General features: G+C 41.7%; 1 protein-coding gene across 3 annotated transcripts in view; it reads left to right on the forward strand.

Moving 5' to 3' along the window:
• The window catches only part of EYA1 (EYA transcriptional coactivator and phosphatase 1), a 152654-nt gene that overhangs the window by 122451 nt on the left and 11643 nt on the right, over positions 1-18560 (forward strand). For all 3 annotated transcript variants that reach the window (XM_084848043.1, XM_084848045.1, XM_084848044.1), the window contains 5 exons: positions 1016-1074; positions 1222-1382; positions 1562-1676; positions 3860-3981; positions 12765-12865. In XM_084848043.1, the coding sequence (XP_084704169.1) occupies positions 1016-1074; positions 1222-1382; positions 1562-1676; positions 3860-3981; positions 12765-12865 (558 nt within the window). The remainder of the gene's footprint in view (positions 1-1015; positions 1075-1221; positions 1383-1561; positions 1677-3859; positions 3982-12764; positions 12866-18560) is intronic.

An 18560-nucleotide genomic window follows, 5' to 3' on the forward strand; every position in this document is an offset into this window, starting at 1 on the left:
GGGAACAGCTGTTTTGAGTTTCTTTCCACTTCTATCTCCCCTCCCTTCGTCACAAGTCCATAGAGAGAGTGAGAAATTTGTTTGGAGGGAACCAGGAACACAAAAAATATGTGGCTCCAGTGTATTAGTGCTTTAAAAATGGATCATCTTTGCTATTGGTATTCACATTAGGAGGAAAAAGAGGGGATTGTTTAAAAAACTGAGATGTATAGCCCAGATTCAGATTAAGCTGCCATTCTGGAAGGTGTTTTATTTGCTCACCAAATGTCAAATGCTAATAGTAATTGATGTTCTAAAGCTCAGTGTTGAAACAAAAGGCATGCACTCATTCAGCAGCTTTCATGCAGATAAACCTACTTTTAAACGTATGGGGCTTACGTTATGTGCAGTGGTTTCAAGAGGGAAAAGGAGTAATTTTGTAGATATTTAAAGCATTCCTTCTGCACTCTGGACTTTCTGTTTCCTTGTTTCAAGAGGAGGTGGGGTGAGGGTGGAGAGAAAGAAGCTCACAACTCTGAAGTGAATGGAAAACAAGTAACAGATTTTTTTTTGTCTGCACTATTCTGAAACGTTGGCCTCAGGCTGTGTTGGTGTGTGGCTCAACAGCAATCAGAGGTCATAATTTCATTGGTGGTTAGCATCAGGTTTAATTTTTCTAATATGTTACATTTACCAAAATGTCTGGTTTTAGTTATGCATATGAACTGCCTGAAACAGCTTTGAGTAGCTTGCAGTCTGAAGGTACCTGAAAGGGTAGGAGAATGTATACGGAACTCACATGGTGATTGTTTTAACGTCCTTTCTAAACATGCAAATATGGTTTTTACCAATTCTAAGAATAGTGCCTAAAAACAGTGTACATTTATTCTGTTACAGCAACATAAAAATGAATATATCTATTGTTTTGCATGTCTTTAACAAACAAGCAAACAAAAATCCCCTGGTGACACAAGTATTTGTTGAATTTCAGTTCTCAGATAAAAGTAAATATAGTGGCAACTTTCTTTCATTATAGGAATGTGACCAAGTTCATATTGATGATGTTTCATCAGATGACAATGGTCAGGACTTAAGGTAAGTCTAAACCGATTCAGCTAATATGATGACTGAAAAATGAGATGTTGATTTAAAAAATAATTCTATCACCTTTCAATTAAATTACCTGTTGAACTTTGGAACAGTCTGATTATTGTTATTTTTAATTTCTTGCAACTAAATCAGCACCTATAACTTCGGAACAGATGGCTTCCCTGCAGCAGCTACCAGTGCTAATTTATGCTTAGCAACGGGTGTACGTGGAGGAGTTGACTGGATGAGAAAACTGGCCTTCCGATACAGACGAGTAAAAGAAATCTACAATACCTACAAAAATAATGTTGGAGGTAAGTGCCTGTCATACCACCTCATATATAATAACTGTCTCATTACTTTCCGAACCTTTTCAATATGGCCGTGTTTCCTTAGCTACTTAGAGCTGTACACTCAATAGAACACTAAGATGTGGTAAGTGATCTTTGCTAAAATGTGAATACTACAGGGCTTGCTTTTTTCCCCCCTGCAGGTCTTCTGGGTCCAGCAAAAAGAGAAGCTTGGTTGCAGCTTAGAGCAGAGATTGAAGCGCTTACAGATTCTTGGCTAACACTTGCACTGAAAGCACTCACACTGATTCACTCTAGGTAAGTGGATCCAAGCTGAGCCATGAGGAATATGCGGAATAACCTGAAATATAAATTAGGGCATTTCTGTAAATGGCACACTCTATTTCTTTACTTCTAATACACATTTTGCTAATATACATTTTTACTTGTGCTTCCGATTAATGCACTGTGTACTGCTGGAAGTTGCTATTATAGTTCAAATTATAGCCCACTGCAATGTGGCAATTAAATAAGAATGAACGGGTGGATGTCTACCCATGTGTAGCAATGTTGGCCTAAAGGTGCACGTTAATAGTTGCATTTTTGCCCTAGAGCAACATAGCATTTGTTCTGTGGTACTGATAGCGAGACAACAGCGCAGCAGGAATAGTGGTGGCAGCAGGAGAGAGTGGGCAGATATATAGTGGGCAGGGCGAGGGGGACAGTTTGCCATTTGGCTACTAACTTGGGAGTAATTGCTACTTACCCAGGGAAGCAGATAACAAAATTGCACCCCTGCCTCTTTATATCTGTAATTTCAGAAATCACTACTCCCACTTTCTCGCCACTACTGCCGCATGCAACAGTTTTGTTATGCTATATCATGTGAGGCTGCCAGAACAATCATATACTGCAATTACCCCATAGCCAGAAATATGCTGCCACTACACCAGCAGAATGACAACATCCAGTACATGCTCTGTCAAGGATGGATGAAATCATGGAAGACACAGCAGTTACAGATTACATCATGTGTCACGCTCTTTCCTTGCTTACTTGCTTGGGTGCTCTGTCCTTACACCCCCAGTTAGTGGAGTGGCGTGGAGGGTGCTGTTGGGTGTTTGTGCCTGGAGTCCTGAGACAGGGCTCCTGTTCAGATTTTAGAAGGAGAAGTGTTAGCAATGTGCTCTAATTCCTATGCTCAGGAGACAAAAGTTTTATAAAGTGCCCTCTCTTGTGCAGAATGCCCTTTCTCCCTATTTCCCATCACCAGAGTTTCCCTTTGTGAGCAATACGTGTGCATGACATGAGTCCAGAAAGATATAACCCCATGCCATGCACCCTATCACCTGACATATGGTCTCCCTGCATGGGGTTTATATACTGGTGGTGTGCTGTAATTTGGTGCTGAGTTACATCATATCCTATGCCCCATCATGGTAAAGTGGGTGGGGCATTTGTCAATGTGGGGGTGGCTATTTTTTTCCTTCCTGTTGAAGTTAATAGGAGGTATAATGGTATATATACCAGGAGAGAGGTATATGGTGTATAACCAGGTGTAGGGTTATCAACAGAGAGTTGTTATCAACAGAGATGTGGCTTTGGATTGAGGGGGTATAAGATCCAGCGTTCATTTGTTCCTCCCGTGTGCTGCCTACATTCACCTATGACTCCATCCTGTTTCAACCATTTTGCCAGCATATCTTCACCAGCAGAATGGCTCCAGTACTGGAGCGTTCTTCTGGTGTATCTGGGGCATTCCACTGCTTTATTCGTCATGACGGCAATTTTCTAATATTCTGCCAGCACAGCGGGGCTTCCATCAAATCCTATAACCCTGGGGTGGGCAACATGCAGCCCACAGCCCCTGCCACACTGTGTCCCCCCGCCCCAATTTTCTTGTAAACAAATTTGGGGGGAATAGTGTCTGTAGCAGCTGCTGAGCATCCAAAGGGCCACATTTAGCTTATCTACAAGCTAAATTCGGTCCTTTCGGTGCTCTGTAGCACCGAAAGGGTTAAATTTAGTTTGAAAGTAAGCTAAATTTAACCTCCATAGTGCTCTGTCGTGCTATGGAGCAGTTTGCTTCTGAAATTTGGCAGCAAACTGGTAATTTTGGTGCTGGGGGGGCACACTGCAGCACTGCATCAACTGCAGCCCATGCTGACGGTAAAAAAAGGCCCCCAGACCTCCAGAAGTATAGCCCCTCAGCTGACAGATCTTCAGTATAGGATTACACTCTAAGTCTTACTAACATAGCAGCACTATCTGTTCTGCTTTGCCAGTACAATGTCCTTGGTTCGGCTTGACTCAGCAGCACAGCAACAACAGCGGTTGTCCCGTTGGGCTACCATACGAAGGCCTGTTGACGTTTTCTAGCCACCATGCAGTTTATTTCCGCTATATTTTCCCTTCCTGGTTTTAAAACGTGGATAGAAATATGCTTGTAAATTGACAATATTTGTTTGATTTTTATTAAGGATAACTTTATTTTCTTATAGGACAAATTGTGTGAATATTCTAGTGACGACTACTCAGCTTATTCCAGCTCTTGCAAAAGTCTTGCTATATGGCTTAGGTGTAGTATTTCCAATAGAAAATATTTACAGTGCAACAAAAATAGGTAAGTTATTTTTACAATGAACAGAGCCTATTACTTGAAACTGTAATTCCCAATGAGATTACATAATTATTGAGCTATACGGTTAGCCATGTTCAGGCATTTGCCATGAGGGCTTAAAGTATATACTTGAATGGCATTGTGCATGCTGGCCTGCCCCTTACATCTCCAGGTACACTGCCCTCCCCCACCCCCCAGTTTAGACCCTGCTGTGCTGAACTGTCAAGGACTGAAAGGGAGCTGTGCTGGCATTCACTGGCTTATCAGGAACCCTGATAAAGCAGTGTCCATGATCAGGTGGAGAGTGAACACAAGTAGAACTCCCTTTCAGACCTTGTTAGTTCAACGTGTCAAGCTCTACACTGAGGAGGGCCCAGAGACAGGCAGAGCCAGCATGCACAACCCTGTCCTGTATGCAGTTTAAGTCCTCACTTTAAGCCCTTCGCCACAACAAGGCAGTGATCCATGAAGGGGTAAGTCCTCACGCATTCAGACAAATGCCTGAATAGATCTTCTCTCTCTGTCTGATGCAGAAACATAGTGTTAAATTATTGTATGTTTATAATGTATAACAAACCGGTGCAACTTGCAGAATTTCCCATATCTCTGAATCTTGAACTAAATCTTACTAATAGGAAAAATTAAAGTTAATTAGAAGAGCATTTACTCTAGTCTGCCCCATTCCTCCATCTGTCACTCACTTTGTGCCTTGCGTTTATCTCCACTTGTGGCTTAGTGTGCAAGAAGATTAGGTGCAACTCATTCTCCCTGTTTTTTTAAATTTTACAGTATCCGTCAAAGTACTCCAGGTTGAAGGGAGACTCTGTGACCTATATTTATATATGGACTAGGATCCAAAGAACTACTTTAGGTGTGCCCAAGAGTTTCTCTGCACCCACTTAGATTGTTGATTTTCCCCCCTTTTCTTTGAAGAGCTGTCTACTTATGCCATATCCAAACCTGTTTTTGTGAATCTTTCACTTTCAAAAGTGGAACTTTTCCATGTGGCTTGAGTTGCCACTGTTCAAGAAACAAAATTCCAAAGCCTCCTTGAGCAGTTAGAACTGATTGTGTAGTTTTTTGGATACTACAAAAAATATTAAATAGCACCCAAGTTTTGTAATTAATGATATCAAATGTGCCAGTTACTGCACAAAAGGTGAAAATGTAATTGTGCAAAATATAGCAACAAAGCCCATGTACAAAAGAAGGGGAAATACAAAGAAACAGGACTAAACTTTCAAAATGCAAAACCAAGATCCATTCAAAGGTGCACAAATCTGAGAGTGTGCCCGTTTTAACAGTGTTCATCAGAAGTAACATGAGTTATTCCTCCATTTCTGTATTTTTGAATGAAACCATTTCTGCATTTTGAAATTTAGCCATTTCTTTGTATTTTCCCCTTCTTTTGTATATGGGCGTTGTAGTGCTGTATGTTGCACAATTACATTTTCACCTTTTCTACAGTACATCGCATGTTTGATATCGTTAATTGCAATAGTTGGGTGTTATTTAGCATTTTTATGGTGTTCTTCAACTGCTGCTCTCCTTTTTTTTCTTCTTCTTTGGATTCTAACCATTACGTGTAAACACAGAAATCAATTCTGGGCTAGGTCATTAAAATGTTATTATTAATTTATATAGTACTTTTCAGTTTACTGAGTATTTATTTTTATTTATTTATTTATTAAATTTATTAATCGCCCATCTGACTGGTCACCCAGCCACTCTGGGCGATGTACAACCCACCATAAAACAATTTAAAACAATAAAATTTTACCATAATTTTTTTTTTTTAAATACCCTAGCCCACCCCAAATGCCTGCCTGAACAACCACGTTTTTAATGCACGACGGAAGCTCATTAAAGAGGGGGCATGACGGAGTTCCCTAGGGAGGGAGTACCACAGAGTGGAAGTACTTCACAATTCTTGTGTCATTTATCTTCACAACCACCCTGTAGTAGGATGGATGGATGAATCTATTTCTACTCTGTGTCAGTTTCACATGTGTTCAGTCATAAGTCTGTTCCATCCCATTTTCTGATTTTTTAAAAAACAGTGTGAAAATTCCTGTTTAAACTGTACGCATTTCCCCCCAAAATATACATTTTATGCAATTACCCCAAAATACACATTTTCTATGCTTTCCCCCCCTAATATATGCATTTTTTAGCCAAGAACTACATTGCAAAATCCAGAGAAGTGTGCCATCCAAAAGATGTTTGTGTTTTCTCCCATGTATTAGGTTGCTTTACTTAAAAATGAGGGCCCAGTGAAATTCTCCCCCATCCTAAGCCCTATGAAGTAGGCTAGGCTGGGAAAGAGAGATTTATTTCCTGTTATTTTCCTGTTTTCCCCAGTGTCTTCCAAAAAGCATTATCTTTAAGCAGGAGCATTGCTAGGTTCTTAAAAGATCCGGGGCACAGGCCCATAACACAAATTTGCATGTGCATATATGTCCAAGTCTAAGCACACCTCTAAAATATGTGTATGTATGTGTGTGTGTGGTATGTGCATGTGGTGTGCTTGCATGTGTGTATATGTATGTATAGATTAGATACATACACACATACATTCATACATAAGAAGTGTGCACTGACCCTCCACCCCACTTCAACTCAGACCCTGGTTCAGCATTTTGGAAAGCATCCCACTTCTGCTTGATCCAATTTGCTCAGCACCAAACCTGAATCAAGGTTTGGAAAAGTAAGTCTTTATGCTTCCTGTTGACTACCATTGGAAATTGGAAAAAGATGGTAACTTTTTCTCTTGGTCAGAACTAGATGATAATTTCAGGCATAGTAGCCCCCTAGAAGGGATTACACCTGTCCAATGCTGGAAAAATAGGTGCAAGGTTTATATTTTGATTTCCTTTTAAAGGGAACTGTCAATACCATTTTTATTCCTTGGAAGAATTGGATAAAAATTTCAAGATACATTGCCCCATCAGAGGAGATCATGTCTTCCAAATTTCAGAATGATAGCCAGAGAGGGCTTTGTGCAAGTGTTGTTGTTGTTGTTGTTCAGTCATTAAGTCGTGTCCGACTCTTCGTGACCCCTTGGACCATAGCACGCCAGGCCTTCCTGTCCTCCACTCTCTCCCGGAGCATGCTCAAGTTCATATTCATTGCATCGGTGATGCTATCTAGCCATCTCATCCTCTGCCATCCCCTTCTCCTTTTGCCTTCAATCTTTCCCAGCATCAGGGTCTTTTCCAGAGAGTTTTCTCTTCGCATTAGGTGGCCAAAATATTTCAGCTTCAGCTTCAGGATCTGTCCTTCCAATGAGCAGTCAGGGTTGATTTCCTTTAGGATGGACTGATTTGACCTCCTTGCAGTCCAGGGGACTCGTAAGAGTCTTCTCCAGCACCACAGTTCGAAAGCATCAATTCTTCGGCGCTCAGCCTTCCTTATAGTCCAGCTCTCACAGCCATACTTTACTACTGGGAAAACCATAGCTTTGATGATACGAACCTTTGTCGGCAAGGTGATGTCTCTGCTTCTTACTATGCTGTCTAGGTGTGCCATAGCTTTCCTCCCAAGGAGCAAGCGTCTTTTAATTTCATGGCTACAGTCATCGTCTGCGGTAATCTTGGAGCCCAAGAAAGTAAAATCTGTCACTGCTTCCATTTCTTCCCCTTCTATATGCCAGGAAGTGATAGGGCCAGATGCCATGATCTTCGTTTTTTTAAAGTTGAGTTTCAAACCAGCTTTTGCACTCTCCACTTTCACCCTCAACAAGAGGCTCTTTAGATCCTCTTCGCTTTCTGCCATTAGGGTGGTATCGTCTGCGTATCTGAGGTTGTTGATAATTCCCCTGGCAATCTTAATTCCAACCTGTGATTCATCCAACCCAGCGTTTCTCATGATGTACTCTGCATATAAATTAAATAAGCAGGGCAACAATATACAGCCTTGTCGTACTCCTTTCCCAATTTTGAACCAATCGGTTGTTCCATGTCCGGTTCTTACTGTTGCTTCTTGACCCTCGTACAGGTTTCTCAGGAGACAACTAAGGTGGTCTGGTACTCCCATCTCTTTAAGTATTTGCCACAGTTTGTTGTGATCCACACAATCAAAGGCTTTAGAGTAGTCGATGAAGCAGAAATAGACGTTTTTCTGGAATTCTCTTGCTTTCTCCATGATCCAGCGAATGTTGGCGATTTGATCTCTAGTTCCTCTGCCTCTTCGAAACCCAGCTTGTACTTCCGGTAGTTCTCGCTTCACATGCTGCTCAAGCCTAGCTTGTAGGATTTGGAGCATAATCTTGCTGGCATGTGAAATGAGCGCAATTGTGCGGTCGTTTAAACACTCTTTGGCGTTGCCCTTCTTTGGAATTGGAATGTAAACTGACCTTTTCCAGTCTTGTGGCCACTGTTGAGTGTTCCAAATGTGTTGGCATATTGAGTGCAGCACTTTAACAGCATCATCTTTTAGGATTTTAAATAGCTCAGCTGGAATACTGTCATCTCCGCTAGCTTTGTTGTTAGTAATGCTTCCTAAGGCCCACTTGACTTCACTCTCGAGGATGTCCGGCTCAAGTTCCGTGACCGCACTGTCATGGCTATCAGGGACATTAAGATCTTTCCTGTATAGTTCTTCTGTGTATTCTTTCCACCTCTTCTTAATCTCATCTGCTTTTGTTAGGTCCCTGCCTTCTTTGTCCTTTATCATGCCCATCTTTGCACAAAACGTTCCCTTGAGATCTCCAATTTTCTTGAAAAGATCTCTAGTCTTTCCCATTCTGTTGTTTTCCTCGATTTCTTTGCATTGTTCATTTAAGAAGGCCTTCTTGTCTCTCCTTGCTATTCTCTGGAACTCTGCATTCAGTTGGATATATCTTCCCCTTTCTCCTTTGCTTTTCGCTTCCCTTCTTTCCTCAGCTACTTGTTAAGCCTCATCAGACAGCCACTTTGCTTTCTTGCATTTCTTTTTCTTTGGGATGGATTGAGTTGCTGCCTCCTGAACAATGTTACGGACTTCCGTCCATAGTTCCTCAGGCACTCTGTCTATCAGGTCTAATCCCTGTATATTCATAAGGGATATGATTTAGGTCATACCTGAATGGTTTAGTGGTTTTCCCTACGTCCTTCAATTTAAGCCAAAATTTTGCAACAAGAAGCTCATGATCTGAGCCACAGTCAGCTCCAGGTCTTGTTTCACTGACTGTATAGAGCTTCTCCATCTTTGGCTGCAAAGTCCATAATCAATCTAATTTCTATATTGACCATCTGGTGATGTCCATGTGTAGAGTCGCTTCTTGTGCTGTTGGAAAAGAGTGTTTGCTATGATCAGCGTGTTCTCTTGGCAAAACTTTATTAGCCTTTTTCCTGCTTCATTTTGTACACCAAAGCCATGCTTGCTTGTTATCCCGGTGATTTCTTGACTTCCTGCTTTAGCATTCCAATCCCCTATGATGAAAAGGACATCTGTTTTTGGTGTTAGTTCTAGAAGGTGTTGTAGGTCTTCATAGAACCGATCAACCTCAGCTTCTTTGGCCTCAGTGGTTGGGGCATAGACTTGAATTACTGTGATGTTGAATGGTTTGCCTTGGATTCGTACTGAGATCATTCTATCGTTTTTGAGATTGTACCCCAATACTGATTTTCCCACCCTTTTGTTGACTATGAGTGCTACTCCATTTCTTCTAAGGGATTCTTGCCCACAGTAGTAGATATAATGGTCACCTGAATTAAATTCGCCCATGCTTGTCCATTTTAGTCTGCTGATTCCCAAGATGTCGATGTTCAATCTTGCCATCTCATGTTTGACCACCTCCAGCTTACCTTGATTCATTGATCTGACATTCCAGGTTCCTAAACAATATTGTTCTTTACAGCATCGGACTTTCTTTTCACCACCAGACACATCCACAGCTGAGTGTCCTTTCGGCTTTGGCCCAGCCGCTTCACTCTTTCTGGTGCTACTTGGAAATTCCCTCTGCTCTTCTCCAGTAGCATATTGGACACCTTCCGACCTGAGGGGCTCATCTTCCGGCGTCATATCTTTTAGCCTTGTGATATGTTCCATGGGGTTTTCTTGGCAAGAATACTGGAGTGGGTTGCCATTTCCTTCTCCAGTGGACCACATTTTGTCAGAACTCTCTGCCATGACCTGTCCGTCTTGGGTGGCCCTGCACGGCGTAGCTTATGGCTTCACTTAGTTACAAGCCCCTTCGCCACAACAGGGCAGTGATCCATGAAGGGGGTTTGCAAGTGTAGCCTTGACATTTTGAGGTCTCCAAAGGAGGACATACTTATCTCCCTGTGTTCCTTTTGGGCCATTGTTATGAAAGCTACAGACAGCCTAGAGGTGTCCCTGTGTAAGGAACCAGCAAAGTTTCAGAAGGATAGGTGCGGCAGTTCATGTGAAAGGAGAGTTCTCCAACTTGGGAGAGGGGTGATTTGCTTTCCCTTCCCTTTACCCCCACCCCAATAGTTTTTGGGTACATTTGTATGAAAATACACAGGTCATTAGAGGTGTTCCAGGCAACAAAGCTGCAAAGTTTCTGAAGGATATACATGCATGCAAATTTAGAATTACTAAAATTTGTTTACATTTCACCAATGTTAGCAGCAGGGGAACATAAGCGGGAAGGTACTATTGCACTCATGTCCTGCTTGTGGGTTTCCCATGGGCATCTGGTTGGCCACTGTGTGAACACAATGCTGGACAAGATGGACCTTGGTCTGATGCAGCAGGGCTCTTTTTGCATTCTTAAATATCATCCTACCATCCTCCAGTAACTCTTTCTTCCCTTTCTTCACCCTCTTCAAAATTCCATTGCAAGCAAGCTCCCAACAGTGGACATGTAAGAGCAGAAAAGTAGGGGGACAGAGAGAAAACAATGAGCAGACTGTGGAAAGAAAGGTGGAAGTCACCCCTCTAGTTTAAAAGGCTGGTGCATTCACACTAGAGTCCCTATTGGTCTGCCAAGGGAACGAGTCCTAAGGCCTCCTAGTAAGAGCAAGGCTCTTGAGCTCAGAGGAAAGAAGCAGGCTTATATTAAGTAGGGCTGTGCATTGCTTCAGATCCGGATTCGGATCCCTAACCAAAGCAGGGTGATTTGGACCAAATTGGTCCAGATCCGAAGCAGGTCCAGATTAGTCTGAAGCGGGCCAGCTCCGTCCGAATCACTTCACATCACTTTGGAAAATTCTAAAGTCTAGACACCTTGCCTGGGAAATGTAACAATTTCCATAAGATTAGGGATGGGGAGAGGAGAGGAGGAGTTGGGAGGGGGGGAACTGAGCCTTGGCAAGTGACATCTAGCCACCAATAGGGCTGAACTTTTAACCCAGCAGTCTCCAATCACAGTGGGGTTATTGAGAGTAGGGTGCAATCACTACTCTATAAGGAAAGGCTTCAATATTTGGGCTCTTTAATTTAGAAGAAAGGCAAATAAGGTGGGAGGTTTATAAAATTATATGGTATAGTGAAAGTGGAGCAGTGCAATAAATAAGCTGAGTTCAGTGTGAATGTTTTCCCAGGTAATGTGTACTGCAGCCAAAGAGATGTTTCACTTTTTTCTTCCCTTAACAAGGAGCCTCAGGTCATCCAGTGAAACCAAATAGTGGCAGATTCAGGACAGACAAAAGGAAAGTACTATTTGCATTTCAAAAAATCCTACACCAGAGTGTAGGGATAGTGGCCTCTTAAACACTTTCTGATTAGGATCTCTAATCCTCTGTGTGTCTTGACAGTTTTTACTTTTTGTTTTAGTCTTTGAGAAAAGGAAACTTTATGCATGGCTAGCACAAAGACCACTAGACCTAACTGCCTGAAATCTGGCAGGTTCATTCATCTCAGTTGGGGCTGCCAGGTCCCCAAATTCCATGCACTTACGTGGAAGCACAAAAAAATTATATAGTTCTTTACTTTGACAGATTTTCTTGAAAAATGCAAATTTTACCTAGCACAAAAGGCACTGGACGTAACCCCCCCCCCGGGGGGGGGGCTGCCAGTTCCCCAAATTTCATGAATGTGTCATGAAAACTGACAAAGTTACGGCCGTTTCTGTTTTCCAATGCATGTCAATGGGAAAATGTAAAAAAAAATGGCAATTAGGAGGACAGCTCAGAAGATCTGGGACCCATGTCCAGGTGGGCCCTTTTCTAATGATACTCCTGTCTTTAAGGCTGCAACTGTGCAGCATCCCTTCCTTGTTCCACTTTATTCTAATTTCATTTCGGTTTGCTGCTAGCGTTCCCGGTACTAATCATTTCATGTTCATACTCAGATATACTTTCTCTCCTCAGGATTTTGAGCTGTATTCTTTTATTTTTTATTAAATATTGCTGAATTAATACACTTATATTTGTGCACTTATATATACACCAGTAACTTCGATGGTATGTGCAGAAAATGGCAGCATCGCTATGAGATTGTGAAAGAGCTGGGAGTATGCAAGGTCAGAAAAAACCTCCCTTGCCCAGATGAAACTAGCAGAAAGAAAGTAGGGACATAAGCGAAATATCCATGGTAAATTAGTGTATTTTCCCAACATCAGCTTAAAATAGTAGAAAAGTAAAACTTTATTCAAGGAAGAGAAACAGGATGAAGTGTGGATTGCACCAGATCTTTCTGCCATTTTCAGTGACTGATCAAATGAAAATAAACAAATGCAGTCATAGGGCCTTGATTTAATGATTTCACATTGTAAAATGTTTGTAGCCATATTGGTTTGTTTTTTAATTAAAATAAAATGCAACATGGTTTCACAAAATTGGGGTTTGATAATATACTTGAACTGCACAACATCTAGTAGTTTATGCTCTCTTTTTCAGGAAAAGAAAGCTGTTTTGAACGCATAATTCAAAGATTTGGAAGAAAAGTAGTATATGTTGTTATAGGAGATGGTGTGGAAGAAGAACAAGGAGCAAAGAAGGTAATGAGGCAAGATTTTACATTTCCAGATCAATATTCTTAGTTAAATTAATTTTTAATCAAAGAATCGTCTAACAGTGCAATCCTATACATGTCTACTCAGAAGTAGACATCTCGTCTACTTACTCGCAGGTAAGTGGGCATAGGATTGTGTCCTTAGTGTCCTAGGATGCAATCGGATGCATGTTTAGATAGGAAAAGTCCTACAATGCTGGGAGTTGTAGGACTTTGTTTTCTAAAAATGCATAGGATTGTGTCTTTAACAACTGATACTTGATCTCCCTCACTGGAAGTCTTCAAACAGAGGCTAGGCAGCTATCTGTTCGGGATACTCCAGCTCTAGATTTCCTGAATGAAGCAGGGGGCTGAATATGGACTCCATAGGCAATGCAAACCAGATTGGGGAGCAGAGTTTCCAGTGCACTATCTTGTCGTCCAGTTCTATAGGATGAGTTTCAGTTGTTGAGGCCTGGTGACATGGACAGAGTGCTTGGATCTGTCCACTTGCCCACCTGTGCTCTTGATCCCTGTCCATCTTGGCTGATTACACCCAATGGATCTGGCCTGAGGATCTGGATCCAGGAAGTGATCAATGCTTTCTTGAGAGATGGCCAACTGCTGATCTTTTTAAAAGAGACAGTGGTTCACCATCCCCTGAAGAAGCCAGGGATGGATCCAGATGAGTGTAACAATTTTAGACCAATGGCCAATCTTTCATTTTTGGGCAAGGTGATTGAGTGGGTTGTAGCTAATCAACTTCAGGAACTTCTGGATGATATGGATTATCTGGACCTATTTCACTTGGGTTTTAGGTCTGGTTCCAGAGTAGAAACTGCCTTAGTCACCCTGTGGGACCTTTACTGGGAGAAAGACGTGCATTCCTGTTGGTTTTTCTAGGCCTTTCAGTGGCTTTCAATACCATCAACAATGGTAAAGACAGGGAGGCTGTCTGAATTGGGAGTTGGCACTGTTTTACAGTGGTTCCACTCCTCTATTTGGACAGCTGACTCCGGAAGATGGTCCTGGGAGACTGTTGTTCTGCCTTATGGAGGCTCTGTTGTGGCATCCCTCAGGGCTCTATTCTGCCTTCCCAATGCTTTTCACGACACCACTGGGAGATGTCCATAGGAATGGAGTGAAGTGTCATCGATATGCGGATGATGAGCTCTATTTCTCCTTTTCATCAAATGGAGGTGAGGCAGTGACTATCCCAAACTGGTGCTTGGTAATGGACTGGATGAGGGCCAATAAACTCAGTCGAGGCAAGACAGAGGCTCCGTTTGTCTGCCCAGCGAAGTAGCATTCAACCTGTTGTAAATGGGGTTACACTCCCCTGGCTGGAGCAGGTTCATAGTCTGGGGATCTTCATAGATCCAGCTGGAGGCTCAAGTGGCCTCAGTGGGACAAAGAGTATTTTATCAGCTTTGGTGGGTATATTAGCTACAACCCTACCTGAACAGAGATAGCCTGGCTACAGTTATTCATGCACTAGTAACCTGCCACCTGGATTATTGCACATGGGACTACCTCCTGAAGGCAGTCCAGAAACTTTAGTTAGTGCATATTAGAGCAGCGAGGCTGCTTATGGAACTGGCCATTTTGAACATATTACTCCAGCACTGCATCAGCTGCACTGATTGCGAGCCAGTTCCTGGGCCCCATTCGAAATGTTGGTACTCATCTTTAAGGCCCTAAACGGCTTAGGACCAGTCTACTTAAAGAAGCACCTTCTCCTATATGTTTCTGTTAGACTGATAAGATGATTTTTGGAGGCCCTTCTCTGCGTGCTGCCAACCACAGTGGTGTGATAGGTGGCTACCAGAGAAAGAGCCTTCTCTGTAATGTCCCCCCATCTGAGGAATGCTCTTCCCAGGTAGATCTACCTTGCGTCCTCACTGTATACATTGAGAAGCGAGGCTAAGACCTTCCTCGTTCTCTTAATGTTTAATTTTCTGTCTTTAGTATCACTTTTACTGTTTTTAATATCTTACTTCTTGATATTTTCATTTGTTGCATTATTACGTTGGTTATTTTATGGTTGTTTTGGATTTTTCTGATTGTAAATTACCCTGGGAGCATTTGTCAGTTGGGCAATATAGAAATCTAATAAATACATAAATGGCCTAGAAGGCCCCCTCATGTCTGCAACTCAGGCCATGCAGTCTTATGTATGTTAACTCAGAAATAAGTCTCACGATATTCAATGGAATGTACTCTCATAAGTATACATAGGGTTGCAGACTTAAGTGGTTTTAAGTTCCTTCAACTCATACTTATAGACTATTAATAAGCCTTACACAAAGAAGTATCAAATAAATATGCAGCTCAAAGATAAAGATTTTCTATACTTTCATATAGGTGGCTTTATGCTAATTCCAACCAGACATAGAACTGTACCCTTTTGACATTAACTGTCTCTAATCAAGAATTCATGTTTAATTGTCCACATGGAAACTTTACAAAATGCAGTGATGAACTAGTTTGCAGCCTGAAATATCATCCTTGTCTCCCTGTGAAAACAATGGTATTTATGTCACACAGAATTAAACAGATTCTTCCATTCTGTCTTACGCCTAGCTACATGTGAGTGCTCAGGCATGTGTATGTCTTCTCTGACAATTCCTCCCCCCCCCCCCGAAAAGCCATGGAGACTGAAACCTGGAGCAGAATTGTGTGTGTGTAGAAGGGGGCATATTAACCCGTTTCCCTCTGGATTTTTTTTCTACTCAAAATTGCCTTCATGATGCTTTTTACCCTGGAGTGAAAACATTTCTGTTGTCTACATGGATAGCATTCTGTTCAACATGATGATGGTAGAAAGGTCCTTTGCCAAAAGAACTATGCACTTCTTATCAGTACCTAAATCTAAATAAGTAGTTTCTGGAAGTGCCTTTCACAACACTTAACTAAGTAAGCTTTTGGATTTATGAAATGAACAGATAATGGAGAAAGTCCTCTAGAGGCATTGCTTTCATGTGTTGTTTGTTGCCGGAAGGAATTTCCAGTCTAAGACACAAGGAAACAGCCAGATTTTCTCCAGGCAAAACAACAGTGAATTCAATGGGATTATATCAACAAGGAATTTGGTAACTATATGCATTCATGCCTAAGAAAAACATCTTCTTGAGTCTACAACCATTCTTACTTCACCTCAAAAATACTACTTTTCAAGCTCTCCCTGACTATATTTATATGCCTTTAACTTAAAGGTCTCAATTGTGGCTTTGCCTCAAGGCCAGAATAATAAAGGACACCCTGTGGTTCTGTTGCTCCCATAGCTGTGAGCAGGGAGATTTTCCTAGAATTTTCTTTGGAGGAAAGAACAAACTGTCCTGGCTCTTTGCCCGCCACAGCAAATGCACTTTCTCTGTTCTGTTGACCCAAACTTGCATGGAGTTGCAAGGAGAGGCAAGCTGGAGCCAGTGCTACACTCTTCATCACACATCTGCAGCACACAACTGGTGTTATATAACTGCAAAATTTCATAATTTCTTTCTAACGTAGACTGAACTTGCAGTCTGAATAGTCAGAGACCAAACTTACAATAATAACAATAACGATAGTATACACTGTGCAAACTAATTTTACACAATCCCACTTGTTATTTGGCTCAAGTGGTCAAGCCAGCTTCCATTTCCAACCACCAGTTGACAGTTGAGTAACCAAGCATGTGCCAGCTGTTCCTCAACTGGATGCATCTAGTTTCATATTCCCCCTCCCCCAAATCCCATCCAAGGCCTGATGCCAGCTCAGATATGATGGTCAAAACATTGAATGGGACCTTAGATATTTAGTAGTTGGGGAGTCAGTGGAATGGAAAGGTGGTGGAGGAATAATATCCAGTTATTCTTATGCTTTCTACTATGAAGCTGGCTACCTATGTTTACCATATTCTCTAACATTTATACATATAAGTCCTCCTCCAGATCAGAAGTACTTAGTCTGAAATTGTCAGCTACTGAATGTTCAATCCAAAACATCAAAAATCATCACAGTACTCAAACCGGGAAAAACAAATGACCAACCAAAGAACTATCGACCAATCACACTGCTAAGCACTGTCTATAAGCTTCTCGAAAGTCTTCTGCATAATAGAATCAGCCAGAAGATACTCCAGATAATTCCAGTGGAACATGCTGGATTTTGCCCCGCACGAAGCTGCGCTGACCAAATGCTTTTTCACTAACAACCTATATAGAAGCAGGATATCAGGCGAAGCAAAAAACATCAGTTGCTTTTATAGATTTAAGTGCAGCATATGATACAGTGTGGAGACATGGACTACTTTATAAATTAATACAAGTAACCTCGTGCCGAAAAACTACCCAACTTATTGATAATATGCTTGCTGGAAGAACTTTCTCTGTGACTATAGGAGAGGATACTAGCATCCCTAAAATTTTAAACAACAGACTACCACAAGGCTCAGTTCTTGCACCTCTCCTTTTCAATCTATACATAGCTGACATACCACACACAAAGTCTAGGAAGTTTGGCTACGCGGTGATTGGGCTATAGCCACACAACATAAATCCTTTGAGACAACTGAAGATGTCCTCACTTCCGATCTAGACACACTGGATAAATATTTCTGTAAGTGGAGGTTACAGCCCAATCCAACAAAGACGGAAGTAACATGCTTCCACCTTTCAGCAGGCAGACAGCTCAACGTTCAATTTAATGGAAACTGACTCAATCACAACATGCATCCCAAATATCTTGGGGTCACACTGGATAGGACACTTTCCTGTAAAGAACACTTGATGAAGACTACTGCCATAGTGAGAAGTAGAAATAACATTCTACACAAACTATGCGGCACTAGCTGGGGCTCGACAGCAGATACGCTAAGAACGACCGCACTCAGTCTGGTTTACCCAGCAGCAGAGTACTGTGCCCCAGTGTGGCTTAATAGTCTGCACACGAGAAAGATCGATACACAACTGCATGAGTCAATGCGTATTGTTAGTGGGACGATATGATCTACTCCCACATACTGGCTGCCTGTTTTGAGCCATATACCACCTCCGGATGCAAGACAAAAGAGCACCCTTCTTCACGAATACCAGAAGATTATTGACAATCTCCAGCTACCAATATTAAACAACGTAACCTACTTGGAGCGAAACAAGTTAAGATCGAGACATCCAGCCATTTCTACCGCTAAAGCTCTTCTAGAAGATGATTTCAATATCCACAACATGTGGAAACAACATTGGCTAGGAAATTGCCCTCCACAATGCCGAAGCTTGCCCTGCATCTTGGAAAAACCACCTGGATTTGACCAGCCCCGTGCGATAGGGACAACCTTGAACCGAATTCGCACGGGTCATGGTAGATGTGTAGATGCCCTTTATAAATGGGGCAAAACAACATCATCAAATTGCGATTGTGGGGCTGAAAAACAAACTATCGAACATACAGTGACAGAGTGTCAAAACCGAGCCTACAATGGAGACTTTGCTGATTTCCTAGCTGTGACAACAGAAGTAAGAAACTATATCTGTAACCTAGACATACATCTGTAATATTCCTGTCTATATTTTATATTTTACATTTCATATTTATTATGCTTTATGTTTTTATTGTAATGCAGTGTAAATGTGCCATACGATAGATAAATAAATAAATGTTCAAACCAGCTCTACATTTCTTATTGGAAACCTCCTGCCCCCAAACATTGACATTACATGAGA

The sequence above is a fragment of the Heloderma suspectum genome, chromosome 4 (genome assembly GCF_057233095.1).
Source record: "Heloderma suspectum isolate Gila_16-S chromosome 4, 16-S_ref, whole genome shotgun sequence".
Lineage (NCBI taxonomy): Eukaryota > Metazoa > Chordata > Lepidosauria > Squamata > Helodermatidae > Heloderma > Heloderma suspectum.